This window comes from Lithobates pipiens, unplaced genomic scaffold, assembly GCF_037356315.1.
Source record: "Lithobates pipiens isolate NorthernLeopardFrog02 unplaced genomic scaffold, aLitPip1_a1.2 Scaffold_30, whole genome shotgun sequence".
Classification (NCBI taxonomy): Eukaryota; Metazoa; Chordata; class Amphibia; order Anura; family Ranidae; genus Lithobates; species Lithobates pipiens.
Genome location: NW_027507791.1, coordinates 108,771,162 through 108,793,421, shown reverse-complemented (window position 1 = coordinate 108,793,421; position 22,260 = coordinate 108,771,162). Strand labels below are relative to the sequence as shown.

Sequence of the window (22,260 nt, the reverse complement as noted above, 5' to 3'; positions counted from 1 at the left end):
GGCGGTGAACCTAAAAAAATAACTAGCTACCTAGCGACTGTAGCGACACTAATGCAGCGATCAGAAAAACGATCGCTTAGTGACACTGGCAAAAGGGGGTGAAAGGGTTAACTAGCGGCAATCAGGGGGTTAAAAACATTATTGGGTAGTATATCGGGGTACCTAGCGATATAAAAACCTGGCGGTGAACCTAAAAAAATAACTAGCTACCTAGCGACACTAGCGACACATGCAGCGATCAGAAAAATGATCGCTTAGTGACACTGGCAAAAGGGGGTGAAAGGGTTAACTCTAGGGGCAATCAGGGGGTTAAATCTTTATTGGGGGGTGATAGGGGGCTACCCTGGACCTAACACTAACTGTCCTGACAGTTTTTACTGTCACAACTGACACTGAATGCATTGATCAGTAAAGAAATGATCAATGCAATCAGTGACACTGTGACTGGGGGGGGAGGGGGGGCGGGGGGGGGGATCGGGGGGCGATCGGGGGGGGGATCGGGGGGGGGTTTGCGTGCCTGTGTGTACCTACATGTCAGTGTAGTGTTCGTGCAGACTTACTTTTACTCTTCTCCTCGTAGTCCGGTCAAAAAGACCGCCCCGAGGAGAATGACATCACTTCCTCCTTCCTGTGTAAACAATACACAGGGGAGGAAGCTTCTCATTGGCCAGGAGCGATCCAGAGGGGGTGGCCGAAAACGAACGGCCATCCCCTCATCACGGATCGCTGCTGGACCGAATCGGACCGCCGTATCCAGCGGGAGGGGGTCCGATGGGACCCCCCACCCGCTGGAAGGCAATCACGTAGATGTACGTGATTCTGCCTGCCTGTGCCATTGTGCTGACGTACAATGGCAATACGGCGGTCCTGAAGTGGTTAAAATATTTATCTTACTTTATGCAATCACACTGTATCCACATAGGCACGGGTGTCACCTTGGTAATTCAATCAATGTCATTCACCTAACTTGTAAAATCTATGGCTGATGGGTGTACAACCCCCCCCCCCCCCCCCCCAAAAAAAAAATACCACAAAATGCAATGATTTGCAAAACCCATATTTTGTTCACAATAGAAAAATGTTAAAACTGAGAAAATGGACCATTTAGAGAAAGAGGAAAAAAAAAGGTAATTTTGAAACTGATGGCAGCAACATGTCTCAAAAAATGTTGGGACAGAGCCATCTTTACCACAGTGTAACATCCCCTCCTTTTTTGGGAGAGGAATGTTGTTCTTTGTCATATGTTTTTGTTTCAAGGAGCGCCAAAAAATTTAATTCGGTAAAAGATATGGACTGTAAGCAGGCCAGTTAAGTACCCAGACTACCTACTATGAAGCCATGCATGTTTTATGAAAATTTTACACAGCTTTCCATCTTTTTTGGAACTGGTGTGTGTGTGTATATATGTGTGTGTATTATATATATATATATATATATACATACACATATACACACACATACATATACACACACAGATATGCATGCAGCACCCTATGCCCCAACAGTTAGGCAATATATGTTATGCTTAATGCTACTTACCTTGCTGTATATCCTTCATATCTAAATGTAAACTTGATATTAGAATGCCTACGGCTTGCGATCTCTTTGCATCCAACAGTTTAACAATCTGTGAGAGCAAATAATAAAAAAATTAGATCCACATTTTTACCATATAAGCAGGGACACAAAATTGGTTTATTCATTGATACATTAATCAGTTACAGGTCAATGGTGTCAACACACATTTCAGAATGTTTTAGAGGGAATACTTAACATAGAAAATCACTGCAATCCCTCTAAACTCTAATGAACTTTTCACACTACAGTGCAACTGCTTTCACGTAGCAGTGCCTCTAAAATGCACCATATGCCTAAACACAGAACATTTTAAATGAGTTTCATACCATATGCATGAATAGCTGGTTGTTAAGGACACTGTTAGGTGCCCGCTCCTTAATATCTAGCTATTCATTGGTTGTCGAGGATGCTTGATGGGTGGTTAAGGAGCTGAAACCCATTGGTGTCCTTACCAGTCACTGATAATGCCTCCCTGAGTACATCCGGGTGGTCAGCATGCTCCAGCTCCTCTTGTGCTAGAGAGATGCTACCACCGGAGGGGAAGGGAGCCAGAAAGACAAAGGGTGGGACAGCCTGGAGCACTGGCTCTGAGAATGTGAGGGGAGGAGAGGGGGACAGGTGAACCAGAGGAGCTGGATGGCTAACAATGATTGCAAAACTCCTGTCCTACCCCGGCAGGGTAGGAATGCAGGGGAGCATGGTTTACATATCCAGTAATTGTTAAGGAAGCAGGCTTGTGCCATATCCTTAATCTGCTATTCACTGGTTGTTAAGGAGGCCAGCGGGTGCCCGATCCTTAACAATCAGCATCTTTGTGCCAAGTGGCCACAAAAATGCACCTAAAAAACACACCCTACGTGCAGTTTCAGTGCATTTTTGGTGCGTATCCCATTGACTGAAAAGGAAGGTGCATCTTTGGTTTACTTTTGAAATGCGCACCAAAAGATGCTGCATGCAGGAGTTATGTATGTATGCATAATTTTCACTAACAGTTCGCTTTAATAGGGGTAAAATATTTATTTTCTATGGCTAAATTAAATGGAATATACATTTTCCTTAATACTAGCAAGCATTTTTTCTTGATAGTTTCTGATTTTACCCTCACACTCTGCCTTAGGAAACCACCATCACTGACATTAATGGCACATCATACCAGGAGCAATGTCTAAAAATGTGCGATTTTTGCGTGTTGTGTCTTATGTGCATAAAAAAGTGAAAAAGGTGCCAGCCAGCATGACTTAAAATCATGCTGCACCAAAACACATAGCACAGCAGTATCGTGCATTTTGGTGGCTTTGACGGCACACGTTTGCTAGATATGCATGCATGTACAGTGTAGGGAAAAAAATGCAGTTCTGCACATGTTCCTTTATTGCATCTGGTATGAATAAGCTCTAAGTGGAGGACATTTCTGGTGAATAGGGCAGGAATTTGAAACCTTCACCACTCTATCCAAAAAGCTTTAGAAATATTTTGGCTATAGATGCACTTAAACCGCTATTAAAACATCAAATGTGTAGCAGTATATGTACAAGGCATGCTAAAAACACTAGATAAAATGCAATACATCTATAACCGGTATTAATGTGATGAAGTAATATGATTAACGAATGTGGCCAAACTTGAAGCTGAATTCCAGCCTTACTTGACTTGAAAGCAAGTCTTACTCAGTTGTACAGGTTCCTCTCCTGTATGGAAAATGCTTAGTCTGATCTCATCACACATTGTGAGCTTCTCACCATTTGCATTAACATAAGAAGATAAATAATGGAGCCCCCCTAATCTCCTGGTTGTAAGACATTCATCATCTGGTCCTTTCCATCTTAGCCTTACGGTCTCAGAGCTTTTATTCATTGGATGTCAGTTCTTTAACTCATGTAGATTCAGCATTGCATGTGGGTGTTACCCTAGGGTAAACTACAAAACGCAGTCTGCTATTTGCATGACTCCTCCATAGAGCCAGACCCCTGCTTCCTTTAGGGCTGAAGGCCCTAAATTTGAGTACTGAGGTGGAGTGGAGTGATGTTTTCAAGGAGCTATTTACAGCACCTTGCTGGCTCCTCTTACCAGCCATGATCTTCCTGCACTGCCTAGAAAATAACAGGTATTGAATATCACTGGGTATAAAATAAGGTATGCAATAGTAAAAAAAAAAAAGTAAATTGTAGAGGTGTACAGAAAAATGATTTCTGACCAATGAAATTAACAGCAGACACTTTGGGGCACCTGTTTTCAGGCAAGACTGTTTAAAACAGGTAATATAACAGTCACAATCGGTATGATCCCTGTGCCTTTCCAATGAGGATTACCCTTTCCAAAACATAATGTAAACCAATTTAGAGAAAATGCCTATGAAATGGAATATCAGGGATGCAGCAAAGCTCTATACAGTGGTGTGAAAAAGTGTTTGCCCCCTTCCTCATTTCCTGTTCCTTTGCATGTTTGTCACACTTAAGTGTTTCGGAACATCAAACCAATTTAAACAATAGTCAAGGACAACACAAGTAAACACAAAATGCAATTTGTAAATGAAGGTGTTTATTATTAAAGGTGAAAAAAAATCCAAACCATCATGGCCCTGTGTGAAAAAGTGATTGCCCCCCTTGTTAAAACATACTATAACTGTGGTTGTCCCCACCTGAGTTCAATTTCTCTAGCCACACCCAGGCCTGATTATTGCCACACCTGTTCACAATCAAGGCATCACTTAAATAGGAGCTGCTTGACACAGTAAGGTCCACCAGAAGATCCTTAAAAGCTACACATCATGCCGAGACCCAAAGAAATTCAGGAACAATTGAGAAAGAAAGTAATTGAGATCTATCAGTCTGGAAAGGGTTATAAAGCCATTTCCAAAGCTTTGGGAATCCAGCGAACCACAGTGAGAGCCATTATCCACAAATGGCGAAGACATGGAACAGTGGTGAACCTTCCCAGGAGTGGCCGGCCGCCCAAAATTACCCCAAGAGCGCAGCGACGACTCATCCAAGAGGTCACAAAAGACCCCACAACAACGTCCAAGGAACTGCAGGCCTCACTTGCCTCAGTTAAGGTCAGCGTTCATGCCTCCACCATCAGGAAAAGACTGGGCAAAAATGGCCTGCATGGCAGAGTTCCAAGGAGAAAACCACTGCTGAGCAAAAAGAACATCAAAGCTCGTCTCAATTTCTCCACAACACATCTTGATGATCCCCAAGACTTTTGGGACAACATTCTGTGGACCGATGAGACAAAAGTGGAACTCTTTGGAAGGTGTGTGTCCAAGTATATCTGGCATAGAAGGAACACTGCATTTCATAAAAAGAACATTATACCAACAGTAAAATATGGTGGTGGTAGTGTGATGGTCTGGGGCTGTTTTGCTGCTTCAGGACCTGGAAGACTTGCCGTGATAAAAGGAACTATGAATTCTGCTGTCTACCAAGAGATCCTGAAGGAGAATGTCCGACCATCTGTTCGTGTACTCAAGCTGAAACGAACTTGGGTTCTGCAGCAGGACAATGATCCTAAACACACCAGCAAGTCCACCACCGAATGGCTGAAGAAAAACAAAATGAAGACTTTGGAGTGGCCTAGCCAAAGTCCTGACTTGAATCCTATTGAGATGTTGTGGTATGACCTTAAAAAGGCCGTTCATGCTCGAAAACCCTCTAATGTAACTGAATTAGGACAATTCTGCAAAGATGAGTGGGCCAAAATTCCTCCAGGACGCTGTAAAAGCCTCATTGCACGTTATCGCAAACGCTTGGTTGCAGTTGTTGCTGCTAAGGGTGGCCCAACCAGTTATTAGGTTTAGGGGGCAATCACTTTTTCACACAGGGCCATGATGGTTTGGATTTTTTTTCACCTTTAATAATAAACACCTTAATTTACAAATTGCATTTTGTGTTTACTTGTGTTGTCCTTGACTATTGTTTAAATTGGTTTGATTTTCCGAAACACTTAAGTGTGACAAACATGCAAAGGAACAGGAAATGAGGAAGGGGGCAAACACTTTTTCACACCACTGTATGCTTAAAGCATACCAAATTCTAATCAGTCTCTTAAAATGTTGGGAACCATCTGACCAGGATTGAGTAACAAGGTTGAAATACCTTCCTGGAGATACTACTACTACCAAAATCCTCGATCCAGTACTGACCACGTGACTGGAATTCTAGGTATTTGGGCTTTTTTTCCAGTTACCCCATCTCTGGCTCTTGCCCTCAGCTCCTTCACTTTGTACATAGCGCATCCCTTAAGTCTGCAAATAACACACTCCTGGTATTTATTGCCCCTTTAAGGTCATCCCATTGTTCCAGCACAAAAAAAAGCCCTGGATAAATTTATTTAGTCATACTGATACAACTGGCCCTTCCAGGGTAACTATGACGCAGTGCAATGAAATGTAGTTAGACACCCCTGGTCTAATCCAAAAGGATGAAAATTAAGAGGAATGGATTCTAGAGAAATGAATCAATTATGATTTTGGATATAGAAGGGGTGGCACGTGGTTTGACTAATGAAATTTTAGGAACACCGCTTTCAGTTTGACAGTTGAGTTCTAAATTTCAAGTCAGGGGCTATGACAATGGCTCTTATGTGAACGAGCAATTCACAAAGCAATGTTTTCAAGCGTTATTTAAAAATATTTTAACAATTGCTATATTATTGCAATACATTTTCATAAACACATGTTGTGTACTGAAAAAAGACCTTTGATGTATAAAAAGTTAGACAGCCACTATATTCATATTAAAAATCAGACCAGCCTAAATGTCATGCACAGAGTGTTATAGTGATTGGTTTCACTACAACCCTATGAAGTTGAAAAGATCAACTGGCCCGGGATGAAAAAATTTTGAGCCAGCAGCCACTGGCGTCTTAGTATTCGCTGACTAATAGACCTTTCACACCAGGTGCTATAGTGTTAGAAATAGCGCCTGCAATCCGCCCTAAAGAAGCTGCACCATTGTATGTAGTGTGAAAGACTACAGCGGTGCGCTGGCAGGACGTCAGGGAAAAGTCCTGCCAGCAGCTTCTTTGGAGCGGTGAAGGAGCGGTGTGTTTACTGCTACTCCACCGCTGCTCCCCATTGAAATCAATGGGGCAGCGCTGTAATACCGCTGGGCAAAAAGCCGCTATTGCGGCATATTGCCGGCGGTTTTAACCCTTTATCGGCCACTAGCGGGGGTAAAAGCGCCCCGCTAGCGGCCGAAATGCGTCCCAAATCCGGCGGTAAAACGCCGCTAAATATAGCGGCATTTTACCGCCCGCGCTATGGGCGGTGTGGTGTGAAAGGGGTCATAAGATGACTTGGCTGAATGTAAAAACAAAACGGCGTGGGGGGTCCTCCATCATCCATACCAGGCCCTTCCGTTGGTTCCCCTGTGTAAATCGCCGTAGGTGTACATTGGCTCGCGCGGGCATGTGCCCAACCCGCGATCGCCTAGTATAGAGGCAAAACGGGGATATGCCTTTGTAAACAAGGCAAATCCCTGTTCTGACAGAGGACTTGTCAGATCTACTGTTCCCAGTCATCAGGAACAGTGATTTATTTTTAGTTTTTTCAGGCTTGTATAGCGCCGTCAGTTTACGCAGCGTTTTACATATACATTATACATTCACATCAGTCCCTGCCCTCAAGGAGCTTACAACCCAAGGTCCCTAACACACAGTCATATGTATTAGGGCCAATTTTAGACATGATCTGATTAACCTACCAGCATGTCTTTTAGAGTGTGGTAGGAAACCCACGCAGGCACAGGGAGAACAAGCAAACTCCAGGTAGACAGTGTCATGATCTGAACCAGTGAACCTTTTTGCTGCTAGGTGAAAGGGCTAACCACTACACCACTTTGCTGCCCGATCGCTGTCATGTCCATGGAAGCCCAGCCCCCCCCCCCCTACAGAACACACCCAGGGAACACAGATCACCCCCCAGTGTTAACCCCCTTCCCTGCTAGTGTCATTTTTACATTGATCAGTACATTTTTATAGCACTGATCAATGTAATAATGTCACTGGTCGCCAAAAAGTGTAATTTGGGGGTCAGATTTGTCCGCCACAAGGTTGTAGTCCTGCTAAAAAAAAAAAAAAAAAAAAAAAATGAATAATAAAAATCACAGATAGCCATTATCAGTAAAAACAAAAAATAAAAGTCGCTAAATCTATACCATAGTTTGAAGATGCGATAACTTTTGCGTAAACCAATCAATATATGCCTATTAGGAATTTTTTTACCAAAAATATGTAGCATATATAATCGGCCTAAACCGATTAATAAATTTGTTTATATATTTTTTAAATTTTTTTTGCTATAAAAGTATTTTTCTTCAAAATTGTCGCTCTTTGTCTATAGTGCAAAAATAAAAATCACAGAGGTGATCAAATAACACCAAAAGAAAGCTCTATTTGTGGTAAAAAAAAAAAAAAAGGAAGTCAATTTTGTTTGGATACGTTGTCGCATGACCGCACAATTGTCAGTTAAAGCGACAGTTTGACAATTGCTTTATAAAAAAAAAAAAAAAAAAAAAAAAAAAAAAAAAAAAAAAACACGACATAATGCCCCCAGTATACAGTAGATCCATCGTCAATCACGACACCCCCTGCTAAATAAAAAAAAAGCTCTGCTCACACCAAAGGCTCCCGCCGTGTGACAGTTCTTAAATGGCTAGAGGGTGGGGCCACCTGGCGACACCCCCAATCCAGCATTGTCAGAGGGGGCAGTGTCATTTGAAACAGATGCGCCTCAAAACACATCTAATATGCATATATGAGAATGGAGTCTAAAAGTTCCTGTAGATCTCTACAAATCAAATTTTTTAGTAGTACTAAAATAGTGTAGTGTACAGAAAATAGATAATAAACCATGAGAGTACAAAGGTTCTGGCTTTTATTATGATGCTCGTCCTGCCAAATGCCCTGCACTGCACAATCAGGGTGCAGTGAATCGCCGACTACAGCGCCCTTAACGACCAACAAGTCATCAGCTGTCACTGAGCTTCCCCACTGACAGCCGAATAAAAAAAAAAATAGCTGGGGGAAAAAAAAAAAACTGTCTCCTCCCAGTCCATACTTGGCCTTTTGGAAGGAACACAATTTTTTTTTAATAAAAGGAATTGTCAAAAACTGTTGTTTACTATTTAGGTGACTAGGTAGCCCATACTCATTCACATGGGGGGAGGGGCACAGGGATCTGGGGGCTTCCAGATTCAGATATGCCCCTTGCCCGCAGACTCCCACAACCACAGCCCATGGCTGTGGGAATGAGATCACTGTCCCCCATCAATATTGGGGTAAGGTGCTTTGAGGTTGAGGGGGCAGAGCCCCCCTGCCCCAAAGCACCCACTCCCCCATGTCGAGAGCATGTGGCCTGCTAGGGTTCAGGGAGGGGGGTGCTCCCTTATCCCCCCTTCCTGGCCTGCCAAGCTGTGTGCTTGGATAAGGATCTGGTATGGATTTTTGGGAGGGGGGACCCCATGCCGTTTTATTTCCAATTTTGGCACAAGGTTTCCCTTAAAAGCTATACCAGACCCGAGGGGGACACACCACACCATTTTTAATGTCACATTTTTCTATTTCTGGCAATGGCACTGTATTGCTGGCAATTTAAATGTCAATTATATTCATTTTTTTTCTTTAAAAAAGTAGTTTGTTGCAACATGTTCTATACATGCTACAGATGCACCACTTTACAGGGGACCCATAGGTACTATATTTGAAGGATTTTTTTTATTGTTGCACTTTAACCACTTAAGGACTGAGCCTATTTTTGATAATTCTTGTTTACAAACATACATATATATATATATATATATATATATATATATATATATATATATATATATATATATATATACACATATACATACATATATATATATATATATATATATATATATATATATATATATATATATGCATACACACACACACATTATATTATATATATATATTTAGCAAAGACTCTGGAGAATAAAATGGCGGACGTTGCAATATTTTATGTCACACAGTATTTGCATAGCGGTCTTTCAATTGCAATTTTTTGGGGAAAATACACTTTTTGAATAAAAAAATAAGAAAACTGTAAAACCCAATTTTTTCTATAATGTGAAAGATAATGTTACACCGAGTAAAACCGATACCCAACTTGTCACGATTCAAAATTGCGCACGCTCGTAGAACGGTGTCAAACCTTGGTACGGAATCTCCATAGGCGGAGTTTAATAATGTCTACAGGTTACCAGTTTAGAGTTTGCTTCTGTGCGATTCGCTGAGACCACTTTAAAAAGGTAAAGTGTACCGCCCGCGGTTTGAAAAAATACCGGGGGGTTATGGCAGCTATCTGCTGCCATAACCGTGGTATTTAAAGACAAAGTAGCGACATATATATCCAAGCTGGTCGGTCCGGAAGTGGTTAAGCATCATTAAAATCACTGCTCCTTTTTTTTTGCATTGATACATGTCCCCCAGGGCAGTCCCTGGACATCCATACCCTTTTAATGGTCTATTTCCTATAACACAATAATATTCTCCAATAGTGGGGAATAAAGTGCAGAGCACAGGCATAAGGAAGAGCAGGAAAGAAAAGACAAATGAATAAGTAGGAAAGGCAATGGTGGGGCTAAAGTTGTGAGTAAGAACGAACAGCATAAGTAGGTATGTAGTTGCTAACAACAAAACCTATTATGGTGGTAAAAAACGTATGGGGGCATCCAGTTACACAAGTGTCCAACAAATGGCAATGTAAAGGGTAAGAGTTCATCTTTTGTATCATGTTACACCCATGCTGCCTTTGTGACCAGGGAGAGAAAGAAGAGCTGCTGCAGACAGGCACAGTGTTGGATCGAGATCGAACTCAGGTCAGTATACAGGGGTGTGAGGAAGCAATACAATTACTGGGACTTTTTTTTACCTTAATGCAGAGAAAGGATTAAGGTAAAATGCATTGAACCACTTTAAGTGTCAGATCCATTTGTTGATTAGAATATTTTGACTCAAACCAAAAAAAAGTATTTTAAGTTCTTAATCAGATGATACAGGCAATTAAAAACATGGGACAAATACGTCCCTTGGTCCTCAAAGGGTTAAGCAATAATGGGATTAAGCCAAACTGGGATAATGGGATTATCGCCTAGAGGCGATTCAGTTTGCATTGTGCGCTATACAAGTATTTCATTCATTCATACTAATGTTATTGCAACAAATATCAAAATTAACAAAAAAAGGTATCCCCATGAAGTGTCATTGTGATATAAAGCTAAAAAAAGGGAGATTTTACTGAAGACTTGAGTAATCCACAGAAGACCCTGTTACAGATGGCGTTTTATGCTAAAAGGGCCCTAGCACACGAGTGGAACCCCCCCCCCCCCCTAAATTCTGGGTTGATTTACTCAAAAAAGTAGCACCATTATATAAGCCGACATATTCCTTGCTGGTTTGTTCCAAAGTGTTTAAAATTTGGGCTGGATGGCTTACTTTAGTCTCTGGTGCCATTGATGTCCGATTACGGACTCTGACTGCTGAATGTTAAGATACCTACCTCTGTACCTGTACTGTGCGGATTATACTTTAATACCTTCAGTGTGGCACTGGTCACCCTTTTGTTTGTTTTTCATTAGTTTTCACTAAGGCTGCTTTCACACTGGGGCGGGAGCAGCGTCGGCGGTAAAGTGCCGCTATTTTTAGCGGCGCTTTACCGTCGTTTTAGCGGCGGTGTGCGGGCGCTAGCAGGGTGGTTTTAACCCCCGCTAGCGGCCGAAAAGGGGTTAAACCCGCCCGCAAAGTGCCGCTGCAGCGGCGCTTTGCCGGCGGTATTGCCGCGGTGTCCCATTGATTTCAATGGGTAGGAGCGGTATAGGAGCGGTGAATACACCGCTGCAAAGATGCGGCTAGCAGGACTTTTTTCACCGTCCTGCCAGCGCATCGCTCCAGTGTGAAAGCCCTCCGGCTTTCACACTGGAGTTAAAGGGGCCGTTTTTTTTCAGGCGTTACACAGGCGCTATTTTTAGCGCTGTAACGCCTGAATACCGCCCCAGTGTGAAAGCAGCCTAAGGCTCGGTTCACACAGGGGCGACTTGTCCAGGCGACTTCGCCGCCTGACAAGTCGCGTCCCGTTCTGTACTACGGAACCGTTCTAATAGGAGCGACTCAAGTCGCTCCAACTTAGAAAAAAGGTTCCTGTACTACTTTTGCGGCGACTTCGGGCGACTTGCATTGACTTCTATACAGAAGTCGTTTTGCAAGTCGCCGCTGATCGTGTGCAGGTTGTGGCGCTGCAAGTCGTGCCGCGTACTGTGTGAACCGAGCCTAAGACAAGCACAACAATTGTTTTATCATACATATCTTTATTAGCGTTGCATTGGCATTGTATGGATGGCTGTATGGTGAGACATTATGACTAAGATTAAGTCTAAAAGAGTACTAACTTTGATTACCCTTTAAAAACAATAAAAAAAAAACAAACAAAAAAACCCACATGAAATATTTCACATTTAACCACTTCCCACCCAAGGTACGTCCAGGGACGTCCTTGACTTTCTGGGGGTATATCTGAATGATGCCTGAGGCCACAGACATCATTCAGATATCGGCGTTTTCAGTCGGCGATTCCCTGCACCATAAGAATGACCATATCGGCTGTTCCGCCGATTGATCATTCTTACGGGAGGCGGGAGGGGACATCCCCCCACCGTCCTCCGGTGCTTCTACCGACTCACCACTTCCATCGGCGAGTCGGTCACAGAATCCGCCGGCCCCCGGATAATACCATAGAGATTTCCGGCAGACCAGATCGCCACCGGAGTCTCTATGATCGTTCGGAGGCCGGGCGCGATGTTTTGACGTCACGCCCAGCCTCTGCATTCAAAATACCAGCGCCGATTTGGCTAGGAAGCCAGGATCGTTTTTTTTTATTTTAGGCTTCCCAGCCTAGAGGTGAGATATGGGGTCTTATTGACCCCATATCTCACTGTAAATAGGTCTGATCGTGCCATATTCCTATTACAAGGGATGTTTACATTCCTTGTAATAGGAATAAAAGTAATCAATTTTTTTTTTTTTTAAGTGTCAAACTAAAAAAATAAAAGAAAAATGAACAATAAAAAAAAAAAAAAAATTAAAGCGCCCCTGTCCCCGAGAGCTCGTACGCAGAAGCGAACGCATAAGCAAATCCCGCCCACATATGAAAACTGTGTGCAAACAACACGTGAGGTATCGCCGCGAACGTTAGAGCGAGAGCAATAATTCTAGCGCTAGAACTCCTCTAACGCAAAACATGTAACCAGTAAAAAAATTTAAAGCGTCGCCTATGGGATTTTTAAATACCAAAGTTTGGCGCCATTCCACGAGTGCGTGCAATTTTGAAGCGTGACATGTTGGGTATCTATTTACTCTGCGTATCTTCATATATCACATTATGCAAAAAAAATGGGCTAACGTTACTGTTTTTTTTTTTTTTTTTAAGCATGAAACTGTTTTTTCTGAAAAAAAAAGCGTTCAAAAAATTGCTGCGCAAATACAGTGCGAGATAAAAAGTTGCAACAAGCGCAATTGTATTCTCTAGGGTCTTTGCTAAAAAAACATATATAATGTTTGGGGGTTCTATGTAATTTTCTAGCAAAAAAAATTATGAATTTTACATGTAGGAGAGAAATGTCAGAATTAGCCTGGATGCAAATGGGAACAGACATGCAATCCCTTGCCTGAAATTTCCCAAAGTACACTAAACACCTAGTGCTTCAGGGACAAAAGACTAGCTTGTCTTCATTCACCAAGAGGCAGCAACAGAAAAGTGAGCTTCTGCTTTCCTAAATAAAATGCCCATTTTACCTCTTCAAAGAAAAAAATATTTGAGAAATGGGAGCAGTTGGAATTGAGCATGGCCAACCAATAATTTCACCTATATTTCTTGCAATGAGAGTGCAAAGTAAATGAACCCAGCAGCTTTGCAATATCAAATCTCTCATAAATGATGTGCCTTTCCCCGCCTCAAATTGGGGAAAAAATGAGAGCCTGAAACAGAAAAAGGAAAATACTGTAAGCTCTTGCATTATAATGCTAAAATGGCAGGCTATGTCCTACAATGAAGGCTTGCCCTCAACAATGGCCTTAAAAAGTAACATAATGGGTGGATTATCTAGTGCGAAATAGTAGGTACCAGGACTTCCCACTGTGTTTTTAACCTATTCAGTCGTAAAAGAAAAAAGGCTCTAACAAAGTGTGCCAGTGGTGAATGGGTAAAATTCTGTAAACGCAGAAACTTTCAGGAGGAAAAGAGGGAAAATATATCTGAGTGATAAACACCCCACACCCAAAATCCTTTTATTCTAAATATTTGAGAAGTCCACGTAATGCTCAGCCAAGAAATTCAGGTCTCTAAATACAAATACACATGGTCACAATTACTCGTGAGACTGGGCCCTCTGGGAGAGAAAAATGAAGCATTAACGCTGTACTGTCCAGACAGAGCTATGAAATACTAACCACTGTGGTGCCAGGCTAGATCAGCAACTAGAAAAAAAAAAAAAAAAACTGTTCACATGCATCCAGGTTTTTTCCCCAGGACATACCCAAATTAGTTTTTCTTCTTCTAAGCACAGAGTAGTACTAATAAGGCAGTTTCAGAGTTAAATCCTAAAATATGCACACTTTCAGCTAAAATTATTGTAACATTTACCATCATGTTTTATTCAATAATTAGGATGATTTGTAGCGTTATACGAAGTGATACAGTGATTAGGAAAATTATTAAATTAGCCTGTCGACTATAATGAGCAGGTATTTCATGCTCTTGTAAAAAAATTCCCTATAGCATTTCCACTCACTGGGAGAGTTACCCTCTCGCAGAAAGGGAAGTCTTCTATTATGTAGTTAGAAAAAAAAAAAAGAAAAGACAAGTTCCATATAGTTCAACCATTAAAAAAAGGGGGGGGGGGGGAATTATATAATCTTCTATCCAGAGTTTGATCCAGAGCGCAACCCCCCCCCCCCCCCCCAAACATGATCCAATTTGCTGCAGCAGGGGGGAAAAATTCCTTCCGGATCCCCCAAGAGGCAATTTGAGTTCAGTATATTCGGGTGTAAAATTTCTCATATAATCCTATTCTGGGTACAGGTCAATATTAAAAAAAAATGTTATTTGCAGAAAAAAACTAAAATGGCTTTGGCTATAAAACTAGTAACAAAAAAAAATAAAAATAAAAAAAGTGTGACAGACCTTGCTTAGGACACCTTGCAATTAAACAGGTGCTTATTTCTGGCAGTTTTCAAAATTCTGTTACTGTATTTATGGTGTCAGCTTCCGCTCATAAGGCAAGAGACTTGGACCCCTACTACAAAATATTAAATTACAGAATAAGCACAGACCCGACATTTAACTTGCATAAGTGGTAAGTGAACATTTGACTACGATTTTGAGATGGATAAAAATAGATTTCCAAATTAACTTAATCCAATCACGTATATACTTATATTTCTCAAAAATGAAATAACTACGATGGAACTGGATACTTGGATGTGGATGGCCAACTATAGAGTAGTGTAGGACCCATTAAATCAACTAGTACAAACTAAAATGCATTCGCTGTAGTGTCTAGAACAGGGGTAGGCAACCTTTTGAGCTGAGTGTGGCAAAAATATTTTTCGAAGGATCAGAGTGACGGCTACATAAAATAAAATTTCAACCTCACACACTCAATCACGAAAAGGAAATTTTATAACAACATTTCTAAAAACAACTTGAATATATATAGCGAGGTAGGTCTGATAAAGTTGAAATGAATATGCCCGTGGAGGACTTCTGCAGAATCTACAGTTGGGGAAAAAAGGGTGAGGTAATATTGGTCATCATATTGTAGTACTTTCAGAACAGCCCCAATTCCTGCCCCTTCACACCTCAGATCAGTACCAATTCCAGCACCAAATGAGTGCTGTAAGGCTGGATTCACACCTATGCATTTTTAGTGCTTTTTGCATTTTGCAGATGTGCACTACAGTCCATTTAACATGGTTACCTATGGAACACATTCTGTAGTGCAAATCTGCAAAATGCAAAAAGCACTAAAAATGCATAAGTGTGAATCCAGCCTAAATGATTGGCTTTGTGAGTACTGCAAAGCCAGATATACATTACTCACAAAGTCAGTCATAAAGCATTCCTAATAGTGGCAGATATAAAGGGATACTCACAAAGCCAGTTCGTAAGCATTGCTCAGAAAGCCAGATAGAATGCATTACTCACAGAGCCACATTTAAAGGAGTATTGTTTTATATCTGGCTTTGAGTACAGTAATATAACTGGCTTTGTGAGAAATGCTTTATGTCTGGCTTTGCAGTACTTACAAACCAGTTATAAAGTATTTCTCACAAACCCAGTTATAATACCGTACTCACAAGGCCAGATAAAGCATTTTTCAAAAAACTAGTTATAATACTGTATTCACAAAGCCAGTTATAAAGCATTTCTTACACAGCTAGATATAATACTGTACTCAAACCAGACAATGTATTTCTCACAAAGCCAGGTATAACGCATTACTCACAGAGCCAGATATAAAGAAGTATTGCTCTATATCTGGCTTTGTGAGAAACACATTATATCTGGCGTTGTGAGTACAGTAATGTATCTGGCTTTGTGAGAAATACAAAGGCAGTTATAAAGTATTACTCACAAAGCCAGATATAAAGTGTTTCTCACAGAGCAAACGTTAGCGCAAGAGCAATAGTTCTAGCAGAAGACATCCCCTGTAACTCTAAACTGGTAACCCGTAACAAAAAAAAAAAAAAATAAAAAAAAAAAAATTAAAGCATAGCCCATGGAGATTGTTAATTATCGAAGTTTAACACATTTCCACATGTGCACAATTTTAAAATGTGAGGCATCGATTTACTCGGCATAACCAACTTTTACGTTGGGCTAATTTTAGTTTTTTAATTTACAAGTTTCAAAAATTGCTGCGCAAAATACTGTGTGACATAAAATATTGCAACAACTGCCATTTTATTCTCTAGGGTCTCTGCAAAAAAAAACTAAAAAAAGAAAAAAGTTTGGGGGGTTCCAAGTAATTTTCTAGCAAAAATAAACAAAACAGATTTTTACATATACGATAGAAATATCAGAATCGGCCCAGATGGCAAGTGGTTAAGGGAGGGCTGATTCTTTTTGATTCCCACTGTATTAACATATCCTTAAAATGTGCTTTTTGTAAAATGCAAGCACTCTAAACACCTGTATTTGACTTACTATTAGCTTGCTATGCAATGCTGAGAAGATCTCGGACTGAAGAGAGAAAGAAGATGAGCTCATCGGTCTGCCGCTTTCACTGTCTACTCACAAGCAAAGCGCGGGGAAGAGACCTGTGGATGTTACTGAACCTGCAGCAGACAAAAAATAATCAGGTCTCTTCCCCTGTTAAGCAGGGCTTTGTAAGTTTAGGATTGGCTGGAAAAAATACATATTTTGGCAGGTAAAACTGTTCTCATATATGCATTTTATTTGTATGATTAGCCATAAAATAAACTCGATCTCACATGGAACAGGTTTTGATAAGCCATTTCTGCATCTTTGCATTCTAATAATGCATCTTATTCAGTTTACACATGGAAATTGAGGTAATTATTAATCTTGCTTCACTACAAGGCAGTGAAAAACAAGAGCAATAGAAAATAGAGTTTGACATTTTGCTGATAGAAAAAAAAAAAAAAAAAAAAAGTGCAGATAGCACAGAAAACGCACGTGATTTTGCTGAGATTTTACTGTGCTTATGGTGGGTTTTTCACACCATGTTTTTCATGCAATTCAAAAACCATAAACGCAACTTAACTGCTGCATTACTGATGCATTGTTGCTGCATTTTTAATGCATTTCAAGGCTTTGCAAAGCACAAAATGCAAAGGTACTCTAAGGCCGCGTACACACGGGCGGACTGTTCGCCCAACCTTGTCCGCTGAACAGTGTTTGGGCGGACAGTCCGCTCGTGTGTGGGCTTTCAGCGGACAGTTTCAGCGGACAGTTGGACGGACAAAGTCTTTCGGAAATTCCGAAAAACTGTCCGCTGAAACTGTGTTTGAGCGAACAGTCCGCCCGTGTGTGGGCTTGTCCGCTGTACTTTCGAAATGAGCGGACTGTTCCCGCTCGGAAAGTCCGCCCATTTCGAGCGCGTGTACAGGTAGGCGGGGCCCGCGAAGGAGACGTCGCGGGCTCCGCCGCCTGGAATGGGCTTAAAGGGGAACCCCAACGCCGAAAAAAAATCGGCGTGGGGGTTCCCCCCAAGTCCACACCAGACCCTTGTCCGAGCACGCTACCCGGCCGGCCAGAAAAGGGGGGCGAGCGAGCGCGCCCCCCCCCCTGAGCCGTACCAGGCCGCGTGCCCTCAACATGGGGGGTGCCTTGGGGAAGGGGGGGCCGCGCGGCCCCCCCACCCCAAAGCACCTTGTCCCCATGTTGATGAGGACAAGGGCCTCTTCCCGACAACCCTGGCCGTTGGTTGTCGGGGTCTGCGGGCGGGGGGCTTATCGGAATCCGGGAGCCCCCTTTAAGAAGGGGGCCCCCGGATACCGGCCCCCCACCCTATGTGAATGAGTATGGGGTACAATGTACCCCTACCCATTCACCTGTGAACTAAAGTACAATAAAAAACACAACACAGAGAAAAAATATTTTATTGCACAGCTCCGGGGGTCTTCCGTCTTCGGGGGTCTTCTCGCCGGACTCCTCCGCTATGTGTGTGTAGCTCTTTTGCTAGCGGAGGAGTCCGGCTTTCTTCCTCCCCGCCGCCGGCCTCTTCTCCCGACTTCGGGGGTCTTGTCCCCCTCTTCGGTTCTTCTGCCGGGCCACCGCGCCTGGTCCGGTGGCCCGGTCTTCTGTCGCCGTCTTCCGTTCTTCTGTCGCCGCCTTCGGTTCTTCTGCCGGGCCACCGCGCCTTCTTGTAGCTCTTTTACAGGCGGTGGCCCGGTCTTCTGTCGCCGCCGCCGCCTTCCGTTCTTGTTCTTCTTCTTGTTCTTCTTCTTCTTCTCCTGGAGATGTTGACTCGACGAGCTCTCCGGCCGGAATGCCAGGGACACGCTCCGCTGCCACTTATATAGTGACAATGGGGCGGTGTCACATGGTATATGTCACATGGGTTGGTCACATGGGTTGATGTCACATGGGGACTATGACATCGTAAGGGGGCGGGGTCACCATGTGACCAACCCATGTGACATATACCATGTGACACCGCCCCATTGTCACTATATAAGTGACCGCACAGCGCGGCTCTGGCATTCCGGCCGGAGAGCTCGTCGAGTCAACATCTCCAGGAGAAGAAGAAGAACAAGAAGAAGAACAAGAACGGAAGGCGGCGGCGGCGACAGAAGACCGGGCCACCGCCTGTAAAAGAGCTACAAGAAGGCGCGGTGGCCCGGCAGAAGAACCGAAGGCGGCGACAGAAGAACGGAAGACGGCGACAGAAGACCGGGCCACCGGACCAGGCGCGGTGGCCCGGCAGAAGAACCGAAGAGGGGGACAAGACCCCCGAAGTCGGGAGAAGAGGCCGGCGGCGGGGAGGAAGAAAGCCGGACTCCTCCGCTAGCAAAAGAGCTACACACACATAGCGGAGGAGTCCGGCGAGAAGACCCCCGAAGACGGAAGACCCCCGGAGCTGTGCAATAAAATATTTTTTCTCTGTGTTGTGTTTTTTATTGTACTTTAGTTCACAGGTGAATGGGTAGGGGTACATTGTACCCCATACTCATTCACATAGGGTGGGGGGCCGGTATCCGGGGGCCCCTTCTTAAAGGGGGCTCCCGGATTCCGATAAGCCCCCCGCCCGCAGACCCCGACAACCAACGGCCAGGGTTGTCGGGAAGAGGCCCTTGTCCTCATCAACATGGGGACAAGGTGCTTTGGGGTGGGGGGGCCGCGCGGCCCCCCCTTCCCCAAGGCACCCCCCATGTTGAGGGCACGCGGCCTGGTACGGCTCAGGAGGGGGGGCGCGCTCGCTCGCCCCCCTTTCCTGGCCGGCCGGGTAGCGTGCTCGGACAAGGGTCTGGTGTGGACTTGGGGGGAACCCCCACGCCGATTTTTTTCGGCGTTGGGGTTCCCCTTTAAGCCCATTCCAGGCGGCGGAGCCCGCGACGTCTCCTTCGCGGGCCCCGCCTACCTGTACACGCGCTCGAAATGGGCGGATTTGCCTCCGCCTTACGTGGGCGAGTCCGTTCATTTCAAAAGTTGAGGGAACTGTTTGCCCAACCTTGTTCGTCAAACAGTCCGCTCGTGTGTGGGCAAGTCCGCTCATGCAAATTTTGAGCGGACTGTTTGATGAAACTGTTTGCCGAACAAGGTTGGGCGAACAGTCCGCCCGTGTGTACGCGGCCTAAGAACGGTTATATTTATTTGAACAATAGTAGGAAAAACAGTGGTAGCATAGAATGATCTAATGCTAAACAATACGTTTTTCCTGTACTGCAAATGCCTGTGTAAACCCCCCATGTGCAGCAGCGCTTCTGTGTCCTGTGGCAGCCTTGCTTCAGCTGCTCTGATAGACACTGTCTGTTTCCCACAGTATCAGCTTTAAGCTTTTTCAGGTGTGAGCCCGATTGTCTATGTGCCACGCCCTTTCCTGTGCTTTAGCAAGAGTCACCTCAGAGGGGAGGGAAGAAGATTTACACAGCCGTTTTATCAGCTTTTAAGATTTATGCTTGTTTAAACATAACATGTATCCCTATCCACTCAGTTTGCCCATTTAGGGGGAGAGGAGACCCCCCACCCTCCAGCAGCTGAGACACACTGTATTAGCACAGATTTAAACAGGGTCTATACACTATTACTCCCTCTAGAGGAATTTTTAGGGCTTTTACAATATAAAATTGAAAGCAAAGTCATAGGTGGACTTTGCAGTTCCTATGCTTTCCTCTTACCTTTGCCTCGCTGCAGGATACTGCTGTAAACAGATAGATCCAAACTTCACCCATCACGGCGGGCAGCATGATTAAACCTTCAAAGACTAGGGCCCTTTTAATGGGGCTTCCACTCCTTTGGACCATGTATAGCACCCCTCAGGACAGCTTTAGGTAATGTAGCAAGACCAAAGAGAGTCCTGGTTCCTAGGGCCCTGCCCTCAAAGAAGAGTGTGTTACAGGCAAAACCTCGTTCTTCTAAGAGAGGACCGGGTACCTTCCTGGAGCCGCAGTGGCGAGATGGATCCGGTTGTGGAGGCTTTTTAAATGCAGCATGGATCCCTCCTGGAGCAAATCTTCACTCGTGCCAACACCTTTAGACACAGATACTGAGATACTCTTGGAAGGAGGAGGGGTTATATAGGGGAGTCAACTTCCTGTATTGGGTGTGCCAGTGCCAACACCTGAAGGTAGCTATAACCCACTAAGTAAATACTTAAGGCTCTGTGTCCTATGATGCACGAATATATATTACATATAATATATATATATATATATATATATATTTTTTTTTTTTTTTTTAATTGTTCGGTTTCGGTCAAGAGAATCTTAAATTTATGGTACCAAAATTTTCATTCGGTGCACCTCTAAAAAAAATTCTACTCTTACTGCACAAAAATAATGTGTTAATATAAGGCCCCAATTACACCTAGCGTGTTTATTTCACACAGCATTGATTTCAATGGGCTGTCCAACGCTCAGCAAAGTAGCTCAGAATTCATTTGCTTCCTGTGTTTGGGGTGCCATTAATAATGAATGGAATAGGAAGATTCCTGGAATGGTCAGATGCAAACTGATCCCCAAGACATGCAAGACCACTAAAACTAATGTAATATTTCAATGTAAGAACCAAGATGACTTTTTTTTACAGCATTTATATTTTCTCCCCACATATAATGCTGCAGATTGACTTGGTTATCAGCAATGCACACAATGTTCATGATGTTTATGAGCTTGCCTTCTGTATTGATTACATAGCATAAATACCTGTTTGCCAGTCTATTAAAAAGCCTTGTAAAAAAATGTGATTTAAAAAAATTAGGGCAGAAATGCTACTTTTATTTAAAGGGTAACTCAACTTTCGTGGGGGGAAAAAAATAGCGTACATAATTATGACAAGTCATATTGTAATTGAATGTTCTTAAAAACTACCTACCATTCCTTTTCAATCTGCAGCCGCTGTAATTTTCTGAAAATGCAATGCAATATGGCGACCTAGAGGTGTTCTGTACACAGAATGTGTATAGAAGTCCCCCCCCCCGCCCCCCAAGAAATTATTTCTGGCTTGTGTGATTGGCTCACAGATTTTCCCAGAAGTCTGCACTAAGATGCAAGTCAGATTTCTGGCATCCCCTGCAACAAAAATGTCAATTTGGTGCAATACTCCCAATAGGAAATCATATCTAAAGGGATACAGGCTCAGCAGTTTTCCTCAGAGCTCTGTAGGTGCTGCAGTTGATTGATAGTTATGAAACCACTACCATTAGATACATTTTTCCACAGGCAAACACACAGGGATTTCTTCAGAATATCAAAAGGTAGGAATCTGCAACAAAGCTTGTTAAAATCCTTGCAGTGTACATAGACTCCACTCTCAAAAGTGGAGTTACTCTTTAAAGTGTTTAAATGTCAAATTTCAAAAGGGGGGCGCAAGACCTTACAGGGCAGCCAATGAAGTTGAATATGTAGCAGCAGCATCCAGTTGTTTTGTATGTATACAACTATTTTGTTTTGAAAATTATTATTTCATGGAGACAAAGAAAT

General features: G+C 43.1%; 1 protein-coding gene across 4 annotated transcripts in view; it reads right to left on the bottom strand.

Moving 5' to 3' along the window:
* FMN1 (formin 1) overlaps positions 1 to 22,260 on the bottom strand; it is a 549,096-nt gene that overhangs the window by 194,178 nt on the left and 332,658 nt on the right. For all 4 annotated transcript variants that reach the window (XM_077464743.1, XM_077464745.1, XM_077464744.1 and 1 more), the window contains one exon: positions 1,540 to 1,627. In XM_077464743.1, the coding sequence (XP_077320869.1) occupies positions 1,540 to 1,627 (88 nt within the window). The remainder of the gene's footprint in view (positions 1 to 1,539; positions 1,628 to 22,260) is intronic.